The sequence below is a fragment of the Oncorhynchus tshawytscha genome, linkage group LG13 (assembly GCF_018296145.1).
Source record: "Oncorhynchus tshawytscha isolate Ot180627B linkage group LG13, Otsh_v2.0, whole genome shotgun sequence".
NCBI lineage: Eukaryota > Metazoa > Chordata > Actinopteri > Salmoniformes > Salmonidae > Oncorhynchus > Oncorhynchus tshawytscha.
Window position 1 is genome coordinate 92,712,642 of NC_056441.1, and position 22,824 is coordinate 92,735,465.

The following is a 22,824-nucleotide window of genomic DNA, read 5'->3' on the forward strand; positions in this document are numbered from 1 at the left end:
TCTAAATCAGGTGAACAGAAGGATTTGAGTTCCTGTATGTTTCTGTCATCACACCATGTCACGTTAGTCATAAGGCATACGCCCCCGCCCCTCTTCTTACCAGAAAGATGTTAGTTTCTGTCCGCGCGATGCGTGGAGAAACCCGCTGGCTGCACCGCTTCGGATTGCGTCTCTCCAGTTAGCCATGTTTCCGTGAAGCAGAGAACGTTGCAGTCTCTGATGTCCCTCTGGAATGCTACCCTTGCTCGGATTTCATCAACCTTGTTGTCAAGAGACTGGACATTGGCGAGAAGAATGCTAGGGAGTGGTGCACGATGTGCCCGTCTCCGGAGTCTGACCAGAAGACCGCTTCGTTTCCCTCTTTTTCTGAGTCGTTTTTTCAGGTCGCTGCATGTAATCCACTCCGTTACACTGGTTGTAAGGCAGAACACAGGATCCGCATCGCGAAAAACATATTCTTGGTCGTACTGATGTTGAGTTGACGCTGATCTTATATTCAGTAGTTCTTCTCGGCTGTATGTAATGAAACCTAAGATGACCTGGGGTACTAGTGTAAGAAATAACACGTAAAAAAACAAAAAACTGCATAGTTTCCTAGGAACGCGAAGCGAGGCGGCCATCTCTGTCGGCGCCGGAAGTATCGGGAGTAGGAGAACCATCCGCCGCTTTTCCTGGTTCTCCTACTCCCGTGCTTCTGTTTCCTTCTCTCTTCCTGGTTCTCCTACTCCCGTGCTTCTGTTTCCTTCTCTCTTCCTGGTTCTCCTACTCCCGTGCTTCTGTTTCCTTCTCTCTTCCTGGTTCTCCTACTCCCGTGCTTCTGTTTCCTTCTCTCTTCCTGGTTCTCCTACTCCCGTGCTTCTGTTTCCTTCTCTCTTCCTGGTTCTCCTACTGTGCTTCTGTTTCCTTCTCTCTTCCTGGTTCTCCTACTCCCGTGCCTTCTGTTTCCTTCTCTCTTCCTGGTTCTCCTACTCCCGTGCTTCTGTTTCCTTCTCTCTTCCTGGTTCTCCTACTCCCGTGCTTCTGTTTCCTTCTCTCTTCCTGGTTCTCCTACTCCCGTGCTTCTGTTTCCTTCTCTCTTCCTGGTTCTCCTACTCCCGTGCTTCTGTTTCCTTCTCTCTTCTGGTTCTCCTACTCCCGTGCCTTCTGTTTCCTTCTCTCTTCCATCCACTGCTTGTCCTGGTTCTCCTACTCCCGTGCCTTCTGTTTTCTTCTCTCTTCCATCCGCCGCTTGTCCTGGTTCTACTCCCGTGCCTTCTGTTTCCTTCTCTCTTCCATCCACTGCTTGTCCTGGTTCTCCTACTCCCATGCCTTCTGTTTCCTTCTCTCTTCCTGGTTCTCCTACTCCCGTGCCTTCTGTTTCCTTCTCTCTTCCGTCCGCTGCTTCTTACTCCTCCTCCTTCCTTGCGGCCTTCCCCTCTGGACCTGTACTCTGGTCATGAGGCGTGCTTCCTTCCCCTCCTCTTCTTCCCCCATCCCCCGCTCCTGCTCCCCCCCCAGCCGCAGACGCATATGACCTCTGACGAGCCGGGCACCCCCGCCACAGGTGTGCTGACGAGCCACACCCGTGGCACGCCTTAGGCTTGTCACAATCCCTCGCCTCGTGTTCCTCAGATCCACAAAATCTGCATTTTCTTGTGCTGCACGAGGCGAATATGTGGCCGTAGGCCATACAGCGCCTGCAAAATGGGGGCTGACGTGCATAAAACAACGTCCCCTGTCAGCCCCTAGGGAGAACATAGCAGGAGGATGGAGGTAGCCACCATGTCCCTTTGGGTCCTCCCTGAGGAGGGCCTGGAAGCCTCTCCTCCCATTCCAAAACCCAAGGGAGTCTTTGAGGTGCCTTGCTGAGGAGACGTTATCCATGTATCTCCCCAGAAAGGCCCTCACCTCTTCATCCTTAACGTATGGGTTGTAAATGTTGACAGTTACAACCCTAAAGTTGTTCTTCGCCAGGCTTGTTATTTCATAGTGGCTCATCGGCCTCTCACCTCCCACTGTTCTTGCCCTTCTCAGGATATCATCGTGTTTCTCCTCTGTATATAGTGCCACGTCGTATGCTCCCTCCAACGAGTTGCCTTGGAAACAAAATACGTCCTTCACCGTCAGCTTTAGAATCCCCATCAATATTATCCTTCCAAAAGTTTCCCGTCCTAAAGCCTCCAACTCCTTTTCCTTCCAAACTAACCAAATCGTGTTGGCCAGCCCAATCCCAGGGACCGACCGTGTTGATGGATTTAGCACCATCTCCGCATTGAGAATGGCGCTCGTTCTCTTCTCTTCCAAAACAATGAAAAAGAAAAACCAAAGTGACTGAGCCTATTCTGGTGACAACTAACACAGAGACAGGAACAATCACCCACGAAACACTTAAAGAATATGGCTGCCTAAATATGGTTCCCAATCAGAGACAACGAGAATCACCTGCCTCTGATTGAGAACCACCTCAGGCAACCATAGACTTTGCTAGAAAACCCCACTAAGCCACAATCCGAAAACCTACAAAAAAAAACAATACACAAACACACCACAAAATAAACCCATGTCACACCCTGGCCTGACCAAATAAATAAAGAAAACACAAAATACTAAGACCAGGGCGTGACAACAAGGCAGTTAACCCACCGTTCCAACGTTCAACGTTCTAGGCCGTCATTGAAAATAATAATGTGTTCTTAACTGACTTGCCTAGTTAAATAAAGGTAAAAAAATATATTTCTACATATATTTTTTATCGGCAAGTCTGCGCCCAAAAATACCGATTTACGATTGTTATGAAAACTTGAAATCGGCCCTAATTAATCGGCCATTCCGATTAATCGGTCGACCTCTAGTCTCAATGTTTTGCTGTCCTGGGGCTCTGTGGGGTCTGTTTGTGTTTGTGAACAGAGCCCCAGGACCAGCTTGCTTAGGGGACTCTTCTCCAGGTTCACCTCTCTGTAGGTGATGGTTTTGTTATGGAAGGTGTGGGAATCACTTCCTTTTAGGTGGTTGTAGAATTTAACGTCTCTTTTCTGGATTTTGATCATTAGTGGGTATCGGGCTAATTGTTTGTTTGTGTTGTACACTAAGTATATTTTTAGTAGAATTCTGCATGCACAGTCTCAATTGGGTGTTTGTCCCATTTTGTGATTGATTGGTTGGTGAGCGGACCATAAAGAGCAATGGGTTCTATAACTGATTAAAGTGTTTTTAGCCAGATCCTAATTGGGATGTTGAGTTTTATGTTCCCTTTGATGGCATAGAAGGCCCTTCTTGCCTTGTCTCTCAGTTTGTTCACACCCTTGTGGAAGTTATCTGTGGTGTTGATGTTTAGGCTGATGTATGTATAGTTTTTTGTCTGCTCTAGGGCAACAGTTTCTAGAATTTGTTGTCCTGGTGACTAGACCTTGTTTTGAACACCATTATTTTAGTCTTACTGAGATTTACTGTCAGGGCCCAGGTCTGACAGAATCTGTGCAGAAGATCTAGGTGCTGCTGTAGGCCCTCCTTGGTCGGGGACAGAAGCACCAGATCATCAGCAAACAGTAGACATTTGACTTCACATTCTAGCAGGATGAGGGTGGGTGCTGCAGACTGTTCTAGTGCCCGCGCCAATTCTGTGATATATATGTTGAAGAGGGTGGGGCTTAAGCTGTGTCCCTGCCTCACCTCACGGCCCTTTGGGAAGAAATGTGTGTGTTTTATGCCAATTTTAACTGCACACTTGTTGTTTTTGCACCAGTGGAGGCTTGTGACTTGACAAATTGAGAAGGATTGGAGACCCACAGCACAGTGATGACAAAGTGTGTTTCAAAAATAGTAAAAGAGTAATTATTTTAACCTAAAGCATTTAATAAATACATTTATAGTACAATATTATGGGAATGAGAGGGATACTTACAGTGTTGGGAAGAGATCACAGCTGCCGATAAGAATGTGGTGATTGACAGAGTCGAAAACCTTGGCCAGGTCGATGAAGACGGTTGCACAGTACTCTCTTTTATCGATAGCGGTTATGATATAGTTTAGGACCTTGAGCGTGGCTGTATACATCCGGCCCTTCGTTGGACACTGTGTTAACAAACCTTCAAACGAGCTTCAATGCCATACAACACTCCTTCCGTGGTCTCCAACTGCTAGTAAAACTAAATGCATCCTCTTCAAATGATTGCTGCCCGTACCTGCCTGCCCACCCGATTAGCTTCACTACTTTGGACAGTTCTGACTTAGAATATGTGGACAACTCCAAATACATAGGTGTCTGTCTAGACTGTAAACTCTCCTTCCAGACTTACATTAAGCATCTCCAATCCAACATTAAATCTAGAATTGGCTTCCTATTTCGCAACAAAGCATCCTTCACTCATGCTGCCAAACATACCATTGTAAAACTGACGGTCCTACCGATCCTTGACTTCGGCCATGTCATTTACAAAATAGCCTCCAACAGTAAACTGGATGTAGTCTATCACAGAGCCATCCGTTTTGTCACCAAAGCCCCATATACTACCCACCACTGTGACCTGTATGCTCTCGTTGGCTGGCCCTCACTACATATTTGTTGCCAAACCCACTGGCTCCAGGTTATCTACAAGTCTTTTCTCAGTAAAGGCCTGCCTTATCTCAGCTCACTGGTCACCATAGCAACACCCACCTGTAGTGCGAGCTCCAGCAGGTAAATTGCACTGGTCACCCCCAAAGCCAACACTTCCTTTGGTCGCCTTTCCTTCCAGTTCTCTGCTGCCAATGACTAGAACGAATAGCAAAACATCTCTGAATCTGGAGACCCATACCTCCCTCTCTAACTTTAAGCATCAGCTGTCAGAGCAGCTTGCCGATTACTGTACCTGTACACAGCCCATCTGTAAATAGCACCTCATCCCATATAGCACACCCAACTACCTCATCCCCATATTATTATTTATCCTCTTGCTCTTTTGCACCCCAGTATCTCTACTTGCACATCATCATCTGCACATCTATTCACTTCAGTGTTAATGCTAAATTGTAATTATTTCACCTCTATGGCCTATTTATTGCCTTACCTCCCTAATCTTCTACATTTGCACACACTGTGCATAGATTTCTCTATTGTGTTATTGACTGTATGTTTATGTGTAACTCTGACTGTATGTTTGGTTATTCCATGTGTTGTTGTTTGTGTCGCACTGCTTTGCTTTATCTTGGCCAGGTCTCAGTTGTAAATGAGATCTTCTTCTCAACTGGCCTACCTGGTTAAGTAAAGGGTTAGGGTTATATATATAAATACCTGGTTAAATACAGGGTTAGGGTTATATATATAAATACCTGGTTAAATACAGGGTTAGGGTTATATATATAAATACCTGGTTAAATAAAGGGTTAGGGTTATATATATAAATACCTGGTTAAATAAAGGGTTAGAGTTATATATATAAATACCTGGTTAAGTAAAGGGTTAGGGTTATATATATAAATACCTGGTTAAGTAAAGGGTTAGGGTTATATATATAAATACCTGGTTAAATACAGGGTTAGGGTTATATATATAAATACCTGGTTAAATACAGGGTTAGGGTTATATATATAAATACCTGGTTAAGTAAAGGGTTAGGGTTATATATATAAATACCTGGTTAAATACAGGGTTAGGGTTATATATATAAATACCTGGTTAAGTAAAGGGTTAGGGTTATATATATAAATACCTGGTTAAATACAGGGTTAGGGTTATATATATAAATACCTGGTTAAGTAAAGGGTTAGGGTTATATATATAAATACCTGGTTAAATAAAGGGTTAGAGTTATATATATAAATACCTGGTTAAGTAAAGGGTTAGGGTTATATATATAAATACCTGGTTAAGTAAAGGGTTAGGGTTATATATATAAATACCTGGTTAAATACAGGGTTAGGGTTATATATATAAATACCTGGTTAAATACAGGGTTAGGGTTATATATATAAATACCTGGTTAAGTAAAGGGTTAGGGTTATATATATAAATACCTGGTTAAATACAGGGTTAGGGTTATATATATAAATACCTGGTTAAATAAAGGGTTAGGGTTATATATATAAATACCTGGTTAAATACAGGGTTAGGGTTATATATATAAATACCTGGTTAAATACTGGTTAAATACTAGGGTTAGGGTTATATATATAAATACCTGGTTAAATACAGGGTTAGGGTTATATATATAAATACCTGGTTAAATACAGGGTTAGGGTTATATATATAAATACCTGGTTAAATACAGGGTTAGGGTTATATATATAAATACCTGGTTAAATACAGGGTTAGGGTTATATATATAAATACCTGGTTAAATACAGGGTTAGGGTTATATATATAAATACCTGGTTAAATACAGGGTTAGGGTTATATATATAAATACCTGGTTAAATACAGGGTTAGGGTTATATATATAAATACCTGGTTAAATACAGGGTTAGGGTTATATATATAAATACCTGGTTAAATACAGGGTTAGGGTTATATATATAAATACCTGGTTAAATACAGGGTTAGGGTTATATATATAAATACCTGGTTAAATACAGGGTTAGGGTTATATATATAAATACCTGGTTAAATACAGGGTTAGGGTTGTATATATAAATACCTGGTTAAATACAGGGTTAGGTTATATATATAAATACCTGGTTAAATACAGGGTTAGGGTTATATATATAAATACCTGGTTAAATACAGGGTTAGGGTTATATATATAAATACCTGGTTAAATACAGGGTTAGGGTTATATATATAAATACCTGGTTAAATACAGGGTTAGGGTTATATATATAAATACCTGGTTAAATACAGGGTTAGGGTTATATATATAAATACCTGGTTAAATACAGGGTTAGGGTTATATATATATATGCGTCTCATGTGCTCATCCACTGGCACATTAATAGCTGATTCTAAGTTTTGTAATTTATCATGTGAATGTTTTTGCTGTTTGCTCTTTGTTATATGGCTGAAAAAGGTTGGAGGAGTGGTTTTCCATACGTCTCCATTTTGGAAAGATGGCTCTTTGTGCTGTTGTTTGTTTAGTGTGTTCCAATTTTCCCAGAAGTGATTTGATTCAATGGAATCTTCAATCACATTGAGCTGTTTTCTGTCGTGCTGTTCCCTCATTTTCCATAGTGTATTTCTGTATTGTTTTAGTGATTCACCACAGTGAAGGCTCATGCTTTCTGGGTCTCTGTGTTTTTGGTTGGATAGTCTTCTCAGTTTCTGTTAAGTTTTTACATTCTCTATCAAACCATTTCTCATTGTTGTTAGTCATTTTAGGTTTTCTGCCAGAATTAAAATTTGACATGTTTGCTGATAGATCAAATATACTGTTTAGGCTTCCTACTGCTAAGTTTACATCTTCACTATTGCATGAAAAGATGTTGTCCAGGACATTGTCTAAAAGTGATTAGCTTTTGGCCAATTGTTTTTTTGGTTTCTACACTAACCATGCAGTTGTCATACCAGGTGGTGATGTAATCAGTCAGGATGCTCTCGATGGTGCAGCTGTATAACTTTTTGAGGATCTGGGGAACTAATCTTTTCAGTCTCTTGAGGTGGATAATATTTTGTTGTGCCCTCTTCATGACTGTCTTGGTGTGTTTGGATCGTTGGTGATGTCGACACCAAGGAACTTGATACTCTCAACCCCTACAGGCCCCGCCTTTTCCTGTAGTCCACAATCAGCTCTTTTGTCTTGCTCACATTGAGGGAGGGGTTGTTGTCCTGGCACCACACTGCCAGTTCTCTGACCTCCTCTCTATAGGCTGTCTTGTCACTGTTTGTGTTCAGGCCTACCACTGTTGTGTCATCAGCAAACTTATTGATGGTGTTGGAGTCGTGTTTGGCCACGTAGTCGTGGGTGAACAGGGAGTACAGGAGGGGACTGAGCACGCACCCCTGAGGAGCTCCAGTGTTGAGGATCAGCGTGGCAGATGTGTTGTTTTCTACCCTTACCACCTGGGGGCGGCCCGTCAGGAAGTCCAGAATCCAGTTGCAGAGGGAGGTGTTTAGTCCCAGGGTCCTTAGCTTAGTGATGAACTTCGTGGGCACTATGGTGTCGAACACTGAGCTGTAGTCAATGAACAGCATTTTCACATAGCTGTTCCTTTTGTCCAGGTGGGAAAGGGCAGTGTGGAGTGCGATTGAGATTCTGTCATCTGTGAACCCGCTGAGGCGGTATGCGAATTGGAGTGGGTCTAGGGTATCCGGGAGGATGCTGTTGATGTGAGCCATAACCAGCCTTTCAAAGCACTTCATGGCAACAGACGTGAGTGCTACAGGGCGATTTAGGAAGGTTACCTTCACTTCCTTGGCTGAACCCTGGCTAGACTGGACCCGTTATAGTAACAGAACTCTCCCATGGCTGAACCCTGGCTAGACTGGACCCGTTACAGTAACAGAACTCTCCCATGGCTGAACCCTGGCTAGACTGGACCCGTTACAGTAACAGAACTCTCCCATGGCTGAACCCTGGCTAGACTGGACCTGTTACAGTAACAGAACTCTCCCATGGCTGAACCCTGGCTAGACTGGACCCGTTACAGTAACAGAACTCTCCCAAGAAATGGTTCTATAATTCCTATAATAACTTCAACCTAAAACTTCTTACCTGGGAATATTGAAGTCTCATGTTAAAAGGAACCACCAGCTTTCATATGTTCTCATGTTCTGAGCAAGGAACTGAAATGTTGGCTTTCTTACATGGCACATATTACACTTTTACTTTCTTCTCCAACACTTTGTTTTTGCATTATTTAAACCAAATGGAACATGTTTCATTATTTACTTGAGGCTAAATTGATTTGATTGATGTATTATATTAAGTTAAAATAAGTGTTCATTCAGTATTGGTGTAATTGTCATTATTACAACAACAACAAATAAAAAAAAATGGCCGATTTTAATCGGCATCGGCCTTTCGGTCCTCCATTAATCGGTGTCGCCCTTTTTTGGCCCTCCAATAATCGGTATCGCCTTTTTTGGTCCTCCAATAATCGATATCGGTATCGGCGCTGAAAAATCATAATCAGTCGACCTCTAGTCTGGATGATAGCCCATGCCAGGTTGTGTAGTTGTTGATAATCGTGTCTCTGTGCTGGCAAGCCGAGCAGCAGGGAACCTCTCTCTCTCAGACCCTGTTTAAATGGCTGGACCTAAACACAGGGCTGAGACAGAGGGCTGACCACCACAACAGCAGCCAGAACAGTCCGTGGACGCGTTCCAAATGGCACCCTATTCCCTGTTGTCATGCTTATTGCTCCCAGGGCCCTATGTTGTCATGCTTATTGCTCCCAGGGCCCTATGTTGTCATGCTTATTGATCCCAGGGCCCTATGTTGTCATGCTTATTGAACCCAGGGCCCTATGTTGTCATGCTTATTGAACCCAGGGCCCTATGTTGTCATGCTTATTGAACCCAGGGCCCTATGAACCCAGGGCCCTATGTTGTCATGCTTATTGAACCCAGGGCCCTATGTTGTCATGCTTATTGATCCCAGGGCCCTATGTTGTCATGCTTATTGAACCCAGGGCCCTATGTTGTCATGCTTATTGAACCCAGGGCCCTATGTTGTCATGCTTATTGAACCCAGGGCCCTATGTTGTCATGCTTATTGAACCCAGGGCCCTATGTTGTCATGCTTATTGAACCCAGGGCCCTATGTTGTCATGCTTATTGAACCCAGGGCCCTATGTTGTCATGCTTATTGATCCCAGGGCCCTATGTTGTCATGCTTATTGATCCCAGGGCCCTATGTTGTCATGCTTATTGAACCCAGGGCCCTATGTTGTCATGCTTATTGAACCCAGGGCCCTATGTTGTCATGCTTATTGAACCCAGGGCCCTATGTTGTCATGCTTATTGATCCCAGGGCCCTATGTTGTCATGCTTATTGAACCCAGGGCCCTATGTTGTCATGCTTATTGAACCCAGGGCCCTATGTTGTCATGCTTATTGAACCCAGGGCCCTATGTTGTCATGCTTATTGAACCCAGGGCCCTATGTTGTCATGCTTATTGAACCCAGGGCCCTATGTTGTCATGCTTATTGATCCCAGGGCCCTATGTTGTCATGCTTATTGAACCCAGGGCCCTATGTTGTCATGCTTATTGAACCCAGGGCCCTATGTTGTCATGTTGATCCCAGGGCCCTATGTTGTCATGCTTATTGATCCCAGGGCCCTATGTTGTCATGCTTATTGAACCCAGGGCCCTATGTTGTCATGCTTATTGAACCCAGGGCCCTATGTTGTCATGCTTATTGAACCCAGGGCCCTATGTTGTCATGCTTATTGATCCCAGGGCCCTATGTTGTCATGCTTATTGATCCCAGGGCCCTATGTTGTCATGCTTATTGAACCCAGGGCCCTATGTTGTCATGCTTATTGATCCCAGGGCCATATGTTGTCATGCTTATTGATCCCAGGGCCCTATGTTGTCATGCTTATTGATCCCAGGGCCCTATGTTGTCATGCTTATTGATCCCAGGGCCCTATGTTGTCATGCTTATTGATCCCAGGGCCCTATGTTGTCATGCTTATTGATCCCAGGGCCCTATGTTGTCATGCTTATTGAACCCAGGGCCCTATGTTGTCATGCTTATTGATCCCATACTTATGATTTAATCAATTGACTCCTCCTGTAAACTCCATTACATTAGTTTACCATACTCTGAGCTGTAAACTCCATTACATTAGTTTAACATACTCTGACCTGTAAACTCTGTTACATTAGTTTAACATACTCTGACCTGTAAACTCTGTTACATTAGTTTACCATACTCTGACCTGTAAACTCTGTTACATTAGTTTACCATACTCTGACCTGTAAACTCCATTACATTAGTTTAACATACTCTGACCTGTAAACTCTGTTACATTAGTTTAAGTACCTGACTCTATAGATCGATATCGATCCCCTGCCACATTGATGTTTCCCACGTTCATTTGAACTTTAACTGTGTATATGACCTTTAACCCAGAAGTGATATTAGATGACAGATTAAAGAGATACTGTATGTTCTTTCTTTTCCAGCCCAGTCGTTCAAGGAGTTCTCCCAGCTACTGAACACAGTGGAAGAGGAGAGGAGACGCTTGGTAACAATTCTGTTATTTACACTATTAATATCCTCTTTTTGTATGAGAAAGTGGTCATCAACTTCATTGTTCCATTTGAATGTAGTACAGATTAGATCCGTCCTATCAGATATTGCAGCTGTAGGCCTATTACAGATGTCGGATCTTAATTTGATCACTCTTTTGTTGCGGAGAATTTTCAGTGTAAAGCAGGAAATGCTAACTTGTAGTGTACAACCACGACCACACTGCAGAGCCATGACTCTGGCGAGCAAGACTAGTGGAATACTGAGCCCTTTAACTGCCCTTAACTGAGAGTGGCATGGGGCTCTGCTCAAACTCTGGCTGGACTGTGTCTTGCATGAGGCTCTGCTCAAACTCTGGCTGGACTGTGTCTTGCATGGGGCTCTGCTCAAACTCTGCCTGGACTGTGTCTTGCATGGGGCTCTGCTCAAACTCTGGCTGGACTGTGTCTTGCATGGGGCTCTGCTCAAACTCTGCCTGGACTGTGTCTTGCATGGGGCTCTGCTCAAACTCTGGCTGGACTGTGTCTTGCATGGGGCTCTGCTCAAACTCTGGCTGGACTGTGTCTTGCATGGGGCTCTGCTCAAACTCTGCCTGGACTGTGTCTTGCATGGGGCTCTGCTCAAACTCTGGCTGGACTGTGTCTTGCATGGGGCTCTGCTCAAACTCTGCCTGGACTGTGTCTTCTTGCTCAAACTCTGCCTGGACTGGCTCTTGCATGAGGCTCTGCTCAAACTCTGCCTGGACTGTGTCTTGCATGGGGCTCTGCTCAAACTCTGCCTGGACTGTGTCTTGCATGGGGCTCTGCTCACCCTCAAGCTGGTGTAACGGAGACTCAACAATGCAGTTAGCCTGGTAGTGCCATAGCTATGCCAGACGTCAGTTTGCAGCCGAACAGTGATGTCAGGCATAGCACATTCAGAGTAACTGAGTAGGTTGGCTGCCAGAGGCAATGTACTGAAACCTTTTATATTGAATTGATGTCCACATTTATTGTCAATTCCAAATGTGATTGGATGGACCATGAAAATAGCATTGTGTTGAATGATATTGTACTAGGTCACAAAAAAACATACAACAACCCTGTATTAGACCTTATTGTAGTGTATGGTAAAATGTTGTATTGTGATCTGAGTAAAGGTTACAATAACCCTCTCACACACACCTCTACTTAACTACATATTAAAGGGATTGTCTCAAAATAGACCACAGTAAATTATGTTTATAAATTGAGGAGTCAATTGGTAGTTCATCCGTTTGACCAATAAACAGAATACGTAGATGTAGCCACGAAGAAGACATGTGCTCTTCTGAGCCACGAAGAAGACATGTGCTCTTCTGAGCCACGAAGAAGACATGTGCTCTTCTGAGCCACGAAGAAGACATGTGCTCTTCTGAGCCACGAAGAAGACATGTGCTCTTCTGAGCCACGAAGAAGACATGTGCTCTTCTGAGCCACGAAGAAGACATGTGCTCTTCTGAGCCACGAAGAAGACATGTGCTCTTCTGAGCCACGAAGAAGACATGTGCTCTTCTGAGCCACGAAGAAGACATGTTCTCTTCTGAGCCACGAAGAAGACATGTGCTCTTCTGAGCCACGAAGAAGACATATTCTCTTCTGAGCCACGAAGAAGACATGTGCTCTTCTGAGCCACGAAGAAGACATATTCTCTTCTGAGCCACGAAGAAGACATGTGCTCTTCTGAGCCACGAAGAAGACATGTGCTCTTCTGAGCCACGAAGAAGACATGTGCTCTTCTGAGCCACGAAGAAGACATGTGCTCTTCTGAGCCACGAAGAAGACATGTGCTCTTCTGAGCCACGAAGAAGACATGTTCTCTTCTGAGCCACGAAGAAGACATGTGCTCTTCTGAGCCACGAAGAAGACATGTTCTCTTCTGAGCCACGAAGAAGACATGTGCTCTTCTGAGCCACGAAGAAGACATGTGCTCTTCTGAGCCACGAAGAAGACATGTGCTCTTCTGAGCCACGAAGAAGACATGTTCTCTTCTGAGCCACGAAGAAGACATGTTCTCTTCTGAGCCACGAAGAAGACATATGTTCTCTTCTGAGCCACGAAGAAGACATATTCTCTTCTGAGCCACGAAGAAGACATATTCTCTTCTGAGCCACGAAGAAGACATATTCTCTTGTGAGCCACGAAGAAGACATATATTCTCTTGTGAGCCACGAAGAAGACATATTCTCTTGTGAGCCACGAAGAAGACATATTCTCTTCTGAGCCACGAAGAAGACATATTCTCTTGTGAGCCACGAAGAAGACATGTTCTCTTCTGAGCCACAAAGAAGACATATTCTCTTCTGAGCCACGAAGAAGACATATTCTCTTCTGAGCCACGAAGAAGACATATTCTCTTGTGAGCCACGAAGAAGACATATTCTCTTGTGAGCCACGAAGAAGACATATTCTCTTCTGAGCCACGAAGAAGACATATTCTCTTCTGAGCCACGAAGAAGACATATTCTCTTCTGAGCCACGAAGAAGACATGTTCTCTTGTGAACTGGCTAACCCCACTGTTTAGGGCCTGTGACTGTCACCTTAGCCAACTCAATACTGACGTGTACCAAATTTCTCCCTATTCCCTTTATAGTGCACTACATTTTACCAGGGTCCATAGTGCACTATACTGGGGATAGGGTGCCATTAGGGAGGGTCTCAAAAGCTATATCATTATAGTCTGTAATTATTTCTCAAACAGGAAATGCCATCAGGGGATCGTATACCAATGATTTGTTTTGACAGTATGACAGGGGAATGATGTATGGGGCTTGAAAGTAAAGCTAAAAGAAACAGTAAGAATTGTTTTATTTATGTTAGTCTGTGGCTGAGTCCAAAATGGCACCACCTTCCCTATCCAGTGCACTACTTTAGACCAGGGCCCATAGTGAACTACTTTAGACCAGGGCCCATAGTGAACCACTTTAGACCAGGGCCCATAGTGAACTACTTTAGACCAGGGCCCATAGTGAACTGCACCACTTTAGACCAGGGCCCATAGTGAACACCAGGGCCTTTAGTGCACCACTTTAGACCAGGGCCCATAGTGCACCACTTTAGACCAGGGCCCATAGTGAACTACTTTAGACCAGGGCCCATAGTGCACCACTTTAGACCAGGGCCCATAGTGCACCACTTTAGACCAGGGCCCATAGTGAACTTTAGACCAGGGCCCATAGTGCACCACTTTAGACCAGGGCCCATAGTGCACCACTTTAGACCAGGGCCCATAGTGGACCACTTTAGACCAGGGCCCATAGTGAACCACTTTAGACCAGGGCCCATAGTGGACCACTTTAGACCAGGGCCCATAGTGCACCACTTTAGACCAGGGCCCATAGTGCACCACTTTAGACCAGGGCCCATAGGGAATAGGGTGCTGTGTAACTGCATCTCCATGTCCCAGAGAAAGGAAAGAGGGGCCCTGGACTGTTCAAAGTGTTTTACAGAAAATACTAGCCTGATTTCAGCAGTACATTTTAATCATACTGATAGGTCATGGATTTCACATGCCTGGGAATACAGAGGTGCTTCTGTTGGTAACAGATACCTTAAACAAAATGGGCCTCGCGATGGGCCTCAGGATCTCGTCACATTATTTTCGTGCATTCAAATTACCATCGATAAAATGCAATTGTGTTCGTTGTCCGTAGCTTGTGCCTGACCATACAATAACCCCACCGCCACTATGGGGCACTCTGTTCACAACGTTGACATCAACAAACCACTCGCCTACACGACGCCATGCACATGGTCTGCTGTTGTGAGGCCGGTTGGCCGTACTGTCATATTTTTTCTTTATTTAACTAGGCAAGACAGTTAGGAACAAATTTACAATGACGGCCTACCCCGGGCCAAACTCGTACGACGCTGGGCCAATTGTGCACCGCCCTATGGGAGGAGAGGGGGAGGCCGTCATTGTAAATAAGAATTTGTTCTTGACTTGCCTAGTTAAATAAAGGTTTAATTAAGAAAAATCCAACATTCTAGCTAGTACTGTAGTACTGTAGTGACACCTTTTGCACTGAAACGCAGTGCCTTAGACCGCTGCGCCACTCAGGAGCCCAATTCTCTAAAACAATGTTGGATGGGGCTTATGGTAGAGAAATGAACATTCAATTATTTGACAACAGCTCTGGTGGACATTTCTCCCCTGGCGTGACTGATAGGAACACAGAGGCCTTTGAGGAGAACAAGCTCTTTCTGTCTGTGGCCACTTGTTTCATTCATTAGACTTGTTGTAGACACGGCACAGCAGCTCAGCACAGAACAATTGGACAAACTCACAACAAAGAACAAAGGAGGTTTGCTGTGGAAATCTCTTATTCACTTTTATATCAGTACATTTTAACACTAGAAAAGCCTGGCCTCGAGGGACCCCTCCCCCTCTGAGGGACCCCTCCCCCTCTGAGGGACCCCTCCCCCTCTGAGGGACCCCTCCCCCTCTGAGGGACCCCTCCCCCTCTGAGCCAATGACACATAAATACATTTCATATATGCTATTGCAAAAATAATAATTTGTTTGTGTTTATGAAGGGCTTTGGTGACATTAGTAAACAAAAGAAAATGTATTTCAAAGAACACAGTAGCATTTTCATTAGTTTATGTACCTGTAGTCTATAAATAAACAGCATCACAAAGATCCTTCATTTTCCACTGTTTAACATCTGGACCAATAGGAGGCCCTCCCTGCCTCGACACTGTTTAACATCTGAACCAATAGGAGGCCCTCCCTGCCTCGACACTGTTTAACATCTGAACCAATAGGAGGCCCTCCCTGCCTCGACACTGTTTAACTTCTGAACCAATAGGAGGCCCTCCCTGCCTCGACACAGTTTAACTTCTGAACCAATAGGAGGCCCTCCCTGACTCAACACTGTTTAACATCTGAACCAATAGGAGGCCCTCCCTGCCTCGACACTGTTTAACATCTGAACCAATAGGAGACCCTCCCTGCCTCGACACTGTTTAACATCTGAACCAATAGGAGACCCTCCCTGCCTCGACACTGTTTAACATCTGAACCAATAGGAGGCCCTCCCTGCCTCGACACTGTTTAACATCTGAACCAATAGGAGACCCTCCCTGCCTCGACACTGTTTAACATCTGAACCAATAGGAGACCCTCCCTGCCTCGACACTGTTCAACATCTGAACCAATAGGAGGCCCTCCCTGCCTCGACACTGTTCAACATCAACCACTGCCCTCCCTTACCTCAACATCTGAACCAATAGGAGGCCCTCCCTGCCTCGACACTGTCTAACATCTGAACCAAAAGCCCTCCCAGAGCACTGTTCAACAAACGTTCAAACGTGAGGCCCTCCCTGCCTCCACTGTTCAAATCTGAACCAATAGGAGACCCTCCCTGCCTCGACACTGTTTAACATCTGGACCAATAGGAGGCCCTCCCTGACTCAACACTGTTTAACATCTGAACCCCCTCCCTGCCTCGACACTGTTTAACATCTGAACCAATAGGAGGCCCTCCCTGCCTCGACACTGTTTAACATCTGGACCAATAGGAGGCCCTCCCTGCCTCGACCTGTAATATCATCCACTGTTTACCCTCCTAAATGAATGAAAAGCAGAGCAGTTCAAAAACGTTCTGTGTCCAATAACAGAGGCCCTCTCTCCCTCCCCCTCCTCTCTCCCTCCCCCTCCTCTCTCCCTCTCTCTCCCTCTCTCAGTTCCTCTCTCCCTCCCCTCCTCCCTCCCCCCTCCTCTCTCCCTCCCTCCTCTCTCCCTCTCTCTCCTCTCTCCCCCCTCCTCCTCTCTCCCTCCCCCTCCTCTCTCCCTCCCTCTCCTCTCTCCCTCTCCTCCTCTCTCCCTCCCCCTCCCTCTCTCCCTCCCCCTCCTCTCTCCCTCTCTCTCCTCTCTCCCTCCCCCCCTCCTCCCTCCTCCCTCCCCCTCCTCCCTCCCTCTCTCTCCCTCCCCCTCTCCCTCCCCCTCCTCTCCCTCCCCCTCCTCCCTCCCCCTCCTCTCTCCCTCCCCTCCTCTCCCCCCCCCTCTCTACCCTTCCCCCTCCTCTCTCCCTCTCTCTCCTCTCTTCCTCTCTCCCTCCCTCTCCTCTCTCTACCCTCCCCCTCCTCTCTCTACCCTTCCCCCTCCTCTCTCTCTCCCTCTCCTCTCTCTACCCTCCCCCCCTCCTCTCTCTACCCTCCCCCTCCTCTCCTACCCTTCCCCCTCCTCTCTACCCTTCCCCCTCCTCTCTCTACCCTCCCCCTCTCTCCCTCCCCCTCCTCTCTACCCTCCCCCCTCCTCTCTCCCTCCCCTCCTCTCTCTACCCTTCCCCCTCCTCTCTCTACCCTTCCCCTCCTCTCTCCTTCCTCCTCCCCTCCCTCTCCCCGTCTCTCCGTCCCCCTCTATTCCCTCTCCCCGTCTCTCCGTCCCCCTCTCCTCCCTCTCCCTGTCTCTCCCTCCCCCTCTCCTCCCTCCATCTCTCTCCCTCCCCCTCTACTCTGGGTGTAAGCAGCGTCTACTGTTACTCACTCTTCGTGCTTTAGTGTAATAAGGCACATTTGGGATGCAAAGAATCGGCTTTACGGCCATGTACAAGTTGTCTCAAAATAGCCCTTCTTTAAAGAGGACTTTAGAGTTTGAAGTGTTAGCTAGTGGGACTTCACAGATTAGCCTCTCCCCATGTCATAAACTGCTAGCTGATTGGGAAATATGAGATGGCTTACGGAAAGAGGAAATTCTCTAAATGTTTTCCATTGTCAAGTGGATCAGCACATCAGCATTTCCTCCGTCCCTAATGGCACCCTATTCCCTAAAGTAGTTCACTATGGGCCCGGGTCTAAAGTAGTTCACTATAGGCCCTGGTCTAAAGTAGTTCACTCTGGGCCCTGGTCTAAAGTAGTATCTATCGGCCCTGGTCTAAAGTAGCTCACTATGGGCCCTGGTCTAAAGTAGTTCACTATGGGCCCTGGTCTAAAGTAGTTCACTATAGGCCCTGGTCTAAAGTAGTTCACTATGGGCCCTGGTCTAAAGTAGTTCACTATAGGTCCTGGTCTAAAGTAGCATACTATAGGCCCTGGTCTAAAGTAGTTCACTATAGGCCCTGGTCTAAAGTAGTTCACTATAGGCCCTGGTCTAAAGTAGTTCACTATGGGCCCTGGTCTAAAGTAGTTCACTCTGGGCCCTGGCCTAAAGTAGTTCACTATCCGAGCAAGGGTAGCATTCCAGAGGGACATCAGAGACTGTAACGTTCTCTGCTTCACGGAAACATGGCTAACTGGAGAGACGCAATCCGAAGCGGTGCAGCCAGCGGGTTTCTCCACGCATCGCGCCGACAGAAACAAACATCTTTCTGGTAAGAAGAGGGGCGGGGGCGTATGCCTTATGGCCAACGTGACATGGTGTGATGAAAGAAACATACAGGAACTCAAATCCTTCTGTTCACCTGATTTAGAATTCCTCACAATCAAATGTAGACCACATTATCTACCAAGAGAATTCTCTTCGATTATAATCACAGCCGTATATATCCCCCCCCAAGCAGACACATCGATGGCTCTGAACGAACTTTATTTAACTCTCTGCAAACTGGAAACGATTTATCCGGAGGCTGCATTCATTGTAGCTGGGGATTTTAACAAGGCTAATCTGAAAACAAGACTCCCTAAATTTTATCAGAATATCGATTGCGCAACCAGGGGTGGAAAGACCCTGGATCATTGTTACTCTAACTTCCGCGACGCATATAAGGCCCTGCCCCGCCCCCTTTCGGAAAAGCTGACCACGACTCCATTTTGTTGATCCCTGCCTACAGACAGAAACTAAAACAAGAAGCTCCCACACTGAGGTCTGTCCAACGCTGGTCCGACCAAGCTGACTCCACACTCCAAGACTGCTTCCATCACGTGGACTGGGAGATGTTTCGTATTGCGTCAGACAACAACATTGACGAATACGCTGATTCGGTGTGCGAGTTCATTAGAACGTGCGTTGAAGATGTCGTTCCCATAGCAACGATTAAAACATTCCCTAACCAGAAACCGTGGATTGATGGCAGCATTCGTGTGGAACTGAAGGCGCGAACCACTGCTTTTAATCAGGGCAAGGTGTCTGGTAACATGACTGAATACAAACAGTGCAGCTATTCCCTCCGCAAGGCTATCAAACAAGCTAAGCGCCAGTACAGAGTCAAAGTAGAATCTCAATTCAACGGCTCAGACACAAGAGGCATGTGGCAGGGTCTACAGTCAATCACGGACTACAGGAAGAAACCCAGCCCAGTCACGGACCAGGATGTCTTGCTCCCAGGCAGACTAAATAACTTTTTGCCCGCTTTGAGGACAATACAGTGCCACTGACACGGCCTGCAACGAAAACATGCGGTCTCTCCTTCACTGCAGCCGAAGTGAGTAAGACATTTAAACGTGTTAACCCTCGCAAGGCTGCAGGCCCAGACGGCATCCCCAGCCGCGCCCTCAGAGCATGCGCAGACCAGCTGGCCGGTGTGTTTACGGACATATTCAAACAATCCCTATACCCGTCTGCTGTTCCCACATGCTTCAAGAGGGCCACCATTGTTCCTGTTCCCAAGAAAGCTAAGGTAACTGAGCTAAACGACTACCGCCCCGTAGCACTCACATCCGTCATCATGAAGTGCTTTGAGAGACTAGTCAAGGACCATATCACCTCCACCCTACCTGACACCCTAGACCCACTCCAATTTGCTTACCGCCCAAATAGGTCCACAGACGATGCAATCTCAACCACACTGCACACTGCCCTAACCCATCTGGACAAGAGGAATACCTATGTGAGAATGCTGTTCATCGACTACAGCTCGGCATTCAACACCATAGTACCCTCCAAGCTCGTCATCAAGCTCGAGACCCTGGGTCTCGACCCCGCCCTGTGCAACTGGGTACTGGACTTCCTGACGGGCCGCCCCCAGGTGGTGAGGGTAGGCAACAACATCTCCTCCCCGCTGATCCTCAACACTGGGGCCCCACAAGGGTGCGTTCTGAGCCCTCTCCTGTACTCCCTGTTCACCCACGACTGCGTGGCCACGCACGCCTCCAACTCAATCATCAAGTTTGCGGACGACACAACAGTGGTAGGCTTGATTACCAACAACGACGAGACGGCCTACAGGGAGGAGGTGAGGGCCCTCGGAGTGTGGTGTCAGGAAAATAACCTCACACTCAACGTCAACAAAACTAAGGAGATGATTGTGGACTTCAGGAAACAGCAGAGGGAACACCCCCATCCACATCGATGGAACAGTAGTGGAGAGGGTAGCAAGTTTTAAGTTCCTCGGCATACACATCACAGACAAACTGAATTGGTCCACTCACACAGACAGCATCGTGAGGAAGGCGCAGCAGCGCCTCTTCAACCTCAGGAGGCTGAAGAAATTCGGCTTGTCACCAAAAGCACTCACAAACTTCTACAGATGCACAATCGAGAGCATCCTGGCGGGCTGTATCACCGCCTGGTATGGCAACTGCACCGCCCTCAACCGTAAGGCTCTCCAGAGGGTAGTGAGGTCTGCACAACGCATCACCGGGGCAAACTACCTGCCCTCCAGGACACCTACACCACCCGATGCTACAGGAAGGCCATAAAGATCATCAAGGACATCAACCACCCGAGCCACTGCCTGTTCACCCCGCTGCCATCCAGAAGGCGAGGTCAGTACAGGTGCATCAAAGCTGGGACCGAGAGACTGAAAAACAGCTTCTATCTCAAGGCCATCAGACTGTTAAACAGCCACCACTAACATTGAGTGGCTACTGCCAACACACTGTCAATGACACTGACTCTACTCCAGCCACTTTAATCATGGGAATTGATGGGAAATTATGTAAATGTATCGCTAGCCACTTTAAACAATGCTACCTTATATAATGTTACTTACCCTACATTGTTCATCTCATATGCATACGTAGATACTGTACTCTATATCATCGACTGCATCCTTATGTAATACATGTATCACTAGCCACTTTAACTATGCCACTTGGTTTACATACTTATCTCATATGTATATACTGTACTCGATATCATCTACTGTATCTTGCCTATGCTGCTCTGTACCATCACTCATTCATATATCCTTATGTACATATTCTTTATCCCCTTACACTGTGTATAAGACAGTAGTTTTGGAATTGTTAGTTAGATTACTTGTTCGTTATTACTGCATTGTCGGAACTAGAAGCACAAGCATTTCGCTACACTCGCATTAACATCTGCTAACCATGTGTATGTGACAAATAAAATTTGATTTGATTTGATTTGGTCTAAAGTTGTTCACTATAGGCCCTGGTCTCCCTCTGTGTATGTAACAGGCCTCCCTCCCTCCTCTCAATGAGTTTCACCTCTGTGTATGTAACAGGCCTCCCTCCCTCCTGTCAATGAGTTTCACCTCTGTGTATGTAACAGGCCTCTCTCCCTCTGTGTATGTAAGGCCTCCCTCCCTCTGTGTATGTAACAGGCCTCTCTCCCTCTGTGTATGTAACAGGCCTCTCTCCCTCTGTGTATGTAACAGGCCTCTCTCCCTCTGTGTATGTAACAGGCCTCTCTCCCTCTGTGTATGTAACAGGCCTCTCTCCCTCTGTGTATGTAACAGGCCTCTCTCCCTCTGTGTATGTAACAGGCCTCCCTCCCTCCTCTCAATGAGTTTCACCTCTGTGTATGTAACAGGCCTCCCTCCCTCCTGTCAATGAGTTTCACCTCTGTGTATGTAACAGGCCTCCCTCCCTCCTCTCAATGAGTTTCACCTCTGTGTATGTAACAGGCCTCCCTCCCTCTGTGTATGTAACAGGCCTCTCTCCCTCTGTGTATGTAACAGGCCTCTCTCCCTCTGTGTATGTAACAGGCCTCTCTCCCTCTGTGTATGTAACAGGCCTCTCTCCCTCTGTGTATGTAACAGGCCTCTCTCCCTCTGTGTATGTAACAGGCCTCTCAATGAGTTTCCCTCTGTGTATGTAACAGGCCTCCCTCCCTCCTCTCAATGAGTTTCACCTCTGTGTATGTAACAGGCCTCCCTCCCTCCCCTCCTCCTCTCAATGAGTTTCACCTCTGTGTATGTAACAGGCCTCTCTCCCTCTGTGTATGTAACAGGCCTCCCCCTCCTCTCAATGAGTTTCACCTCTGTGTATGTAACAGGCCTCCCCTCCCTCCTGTCAATGAGTTTCACCTCTGTGTATGTAACAGGCCTCCCTCCCTCCTCTCAATGAGTTTCACCTCTGTGTATGTAACAGGCCTCCCTCCCTCCTCTCAATGAGTTTCACCTCTGTGTATGTAACAGGCCTCCCTCCCTCCTCTCAATGAGTTTCACCTCTGTGTATGTAACAGGCCTCCCTCCCTCCTCTCAATGAGTTTCACCTCTGTGTATGTAACAGGCCTCCCTCCCTCCTCTCAATGAGTTTCACCTCTGTGTATGTAACAGGCCTCCCTCCCTCCCCCCTCCTCCTCTCAATGAGTTTCACCTCTGTGTATGTAACAGGCCTCTCTCCCTCTGTGTATGTAACAGGCCTCTCTCCCTCTGTGTATGTAACAGGCCTCTCTCCCTCTGTGTATGTAACAGGCCTCTCTCCCTCTGTGTATGTAACTGGCCTCCCTCCCTCTGTGTATGTAACAGGCCTCTCTCCCTCTGTGTATGTAACAGGCCTCTCTCCCTCTGTGTATGTAACAGGCCTCTCTCCCTCTGTGTATGTAACAGGCCTCTCTCCCTCTGTGTATGTAACAGGCCTCTCTC

At 46.4% G+C, this 22,824-nt stretch overlaps 1 protein-coding gene across 4 annotated transcripts in view; it reads left to right on the forward strand.

Annotated features, from left to right (window-relative positions):
* The window catches only part of LOC112236611 (rho GTPase-activating protein 42-like), a 202,715-nt gene that overhangs the window by 54,604 nt on the left and 125,287 nt on the right, over positions 1-22,824 (forward strand). For all 4 annotated transcript variants that reach the window (XM_042296537.1, XM_042296538.1, XM_042296539.1 and 1 more), the window contains exon 3: positions 11,023-11,084. In XM_042296537.1, coding sequence (XP_042152471.1) covers positions 11,023-11,084 — 62 coding nt within the window. The remainder of the gene's footprint in view (positions 1-11,022; positions 11,085-22,824) is intronic.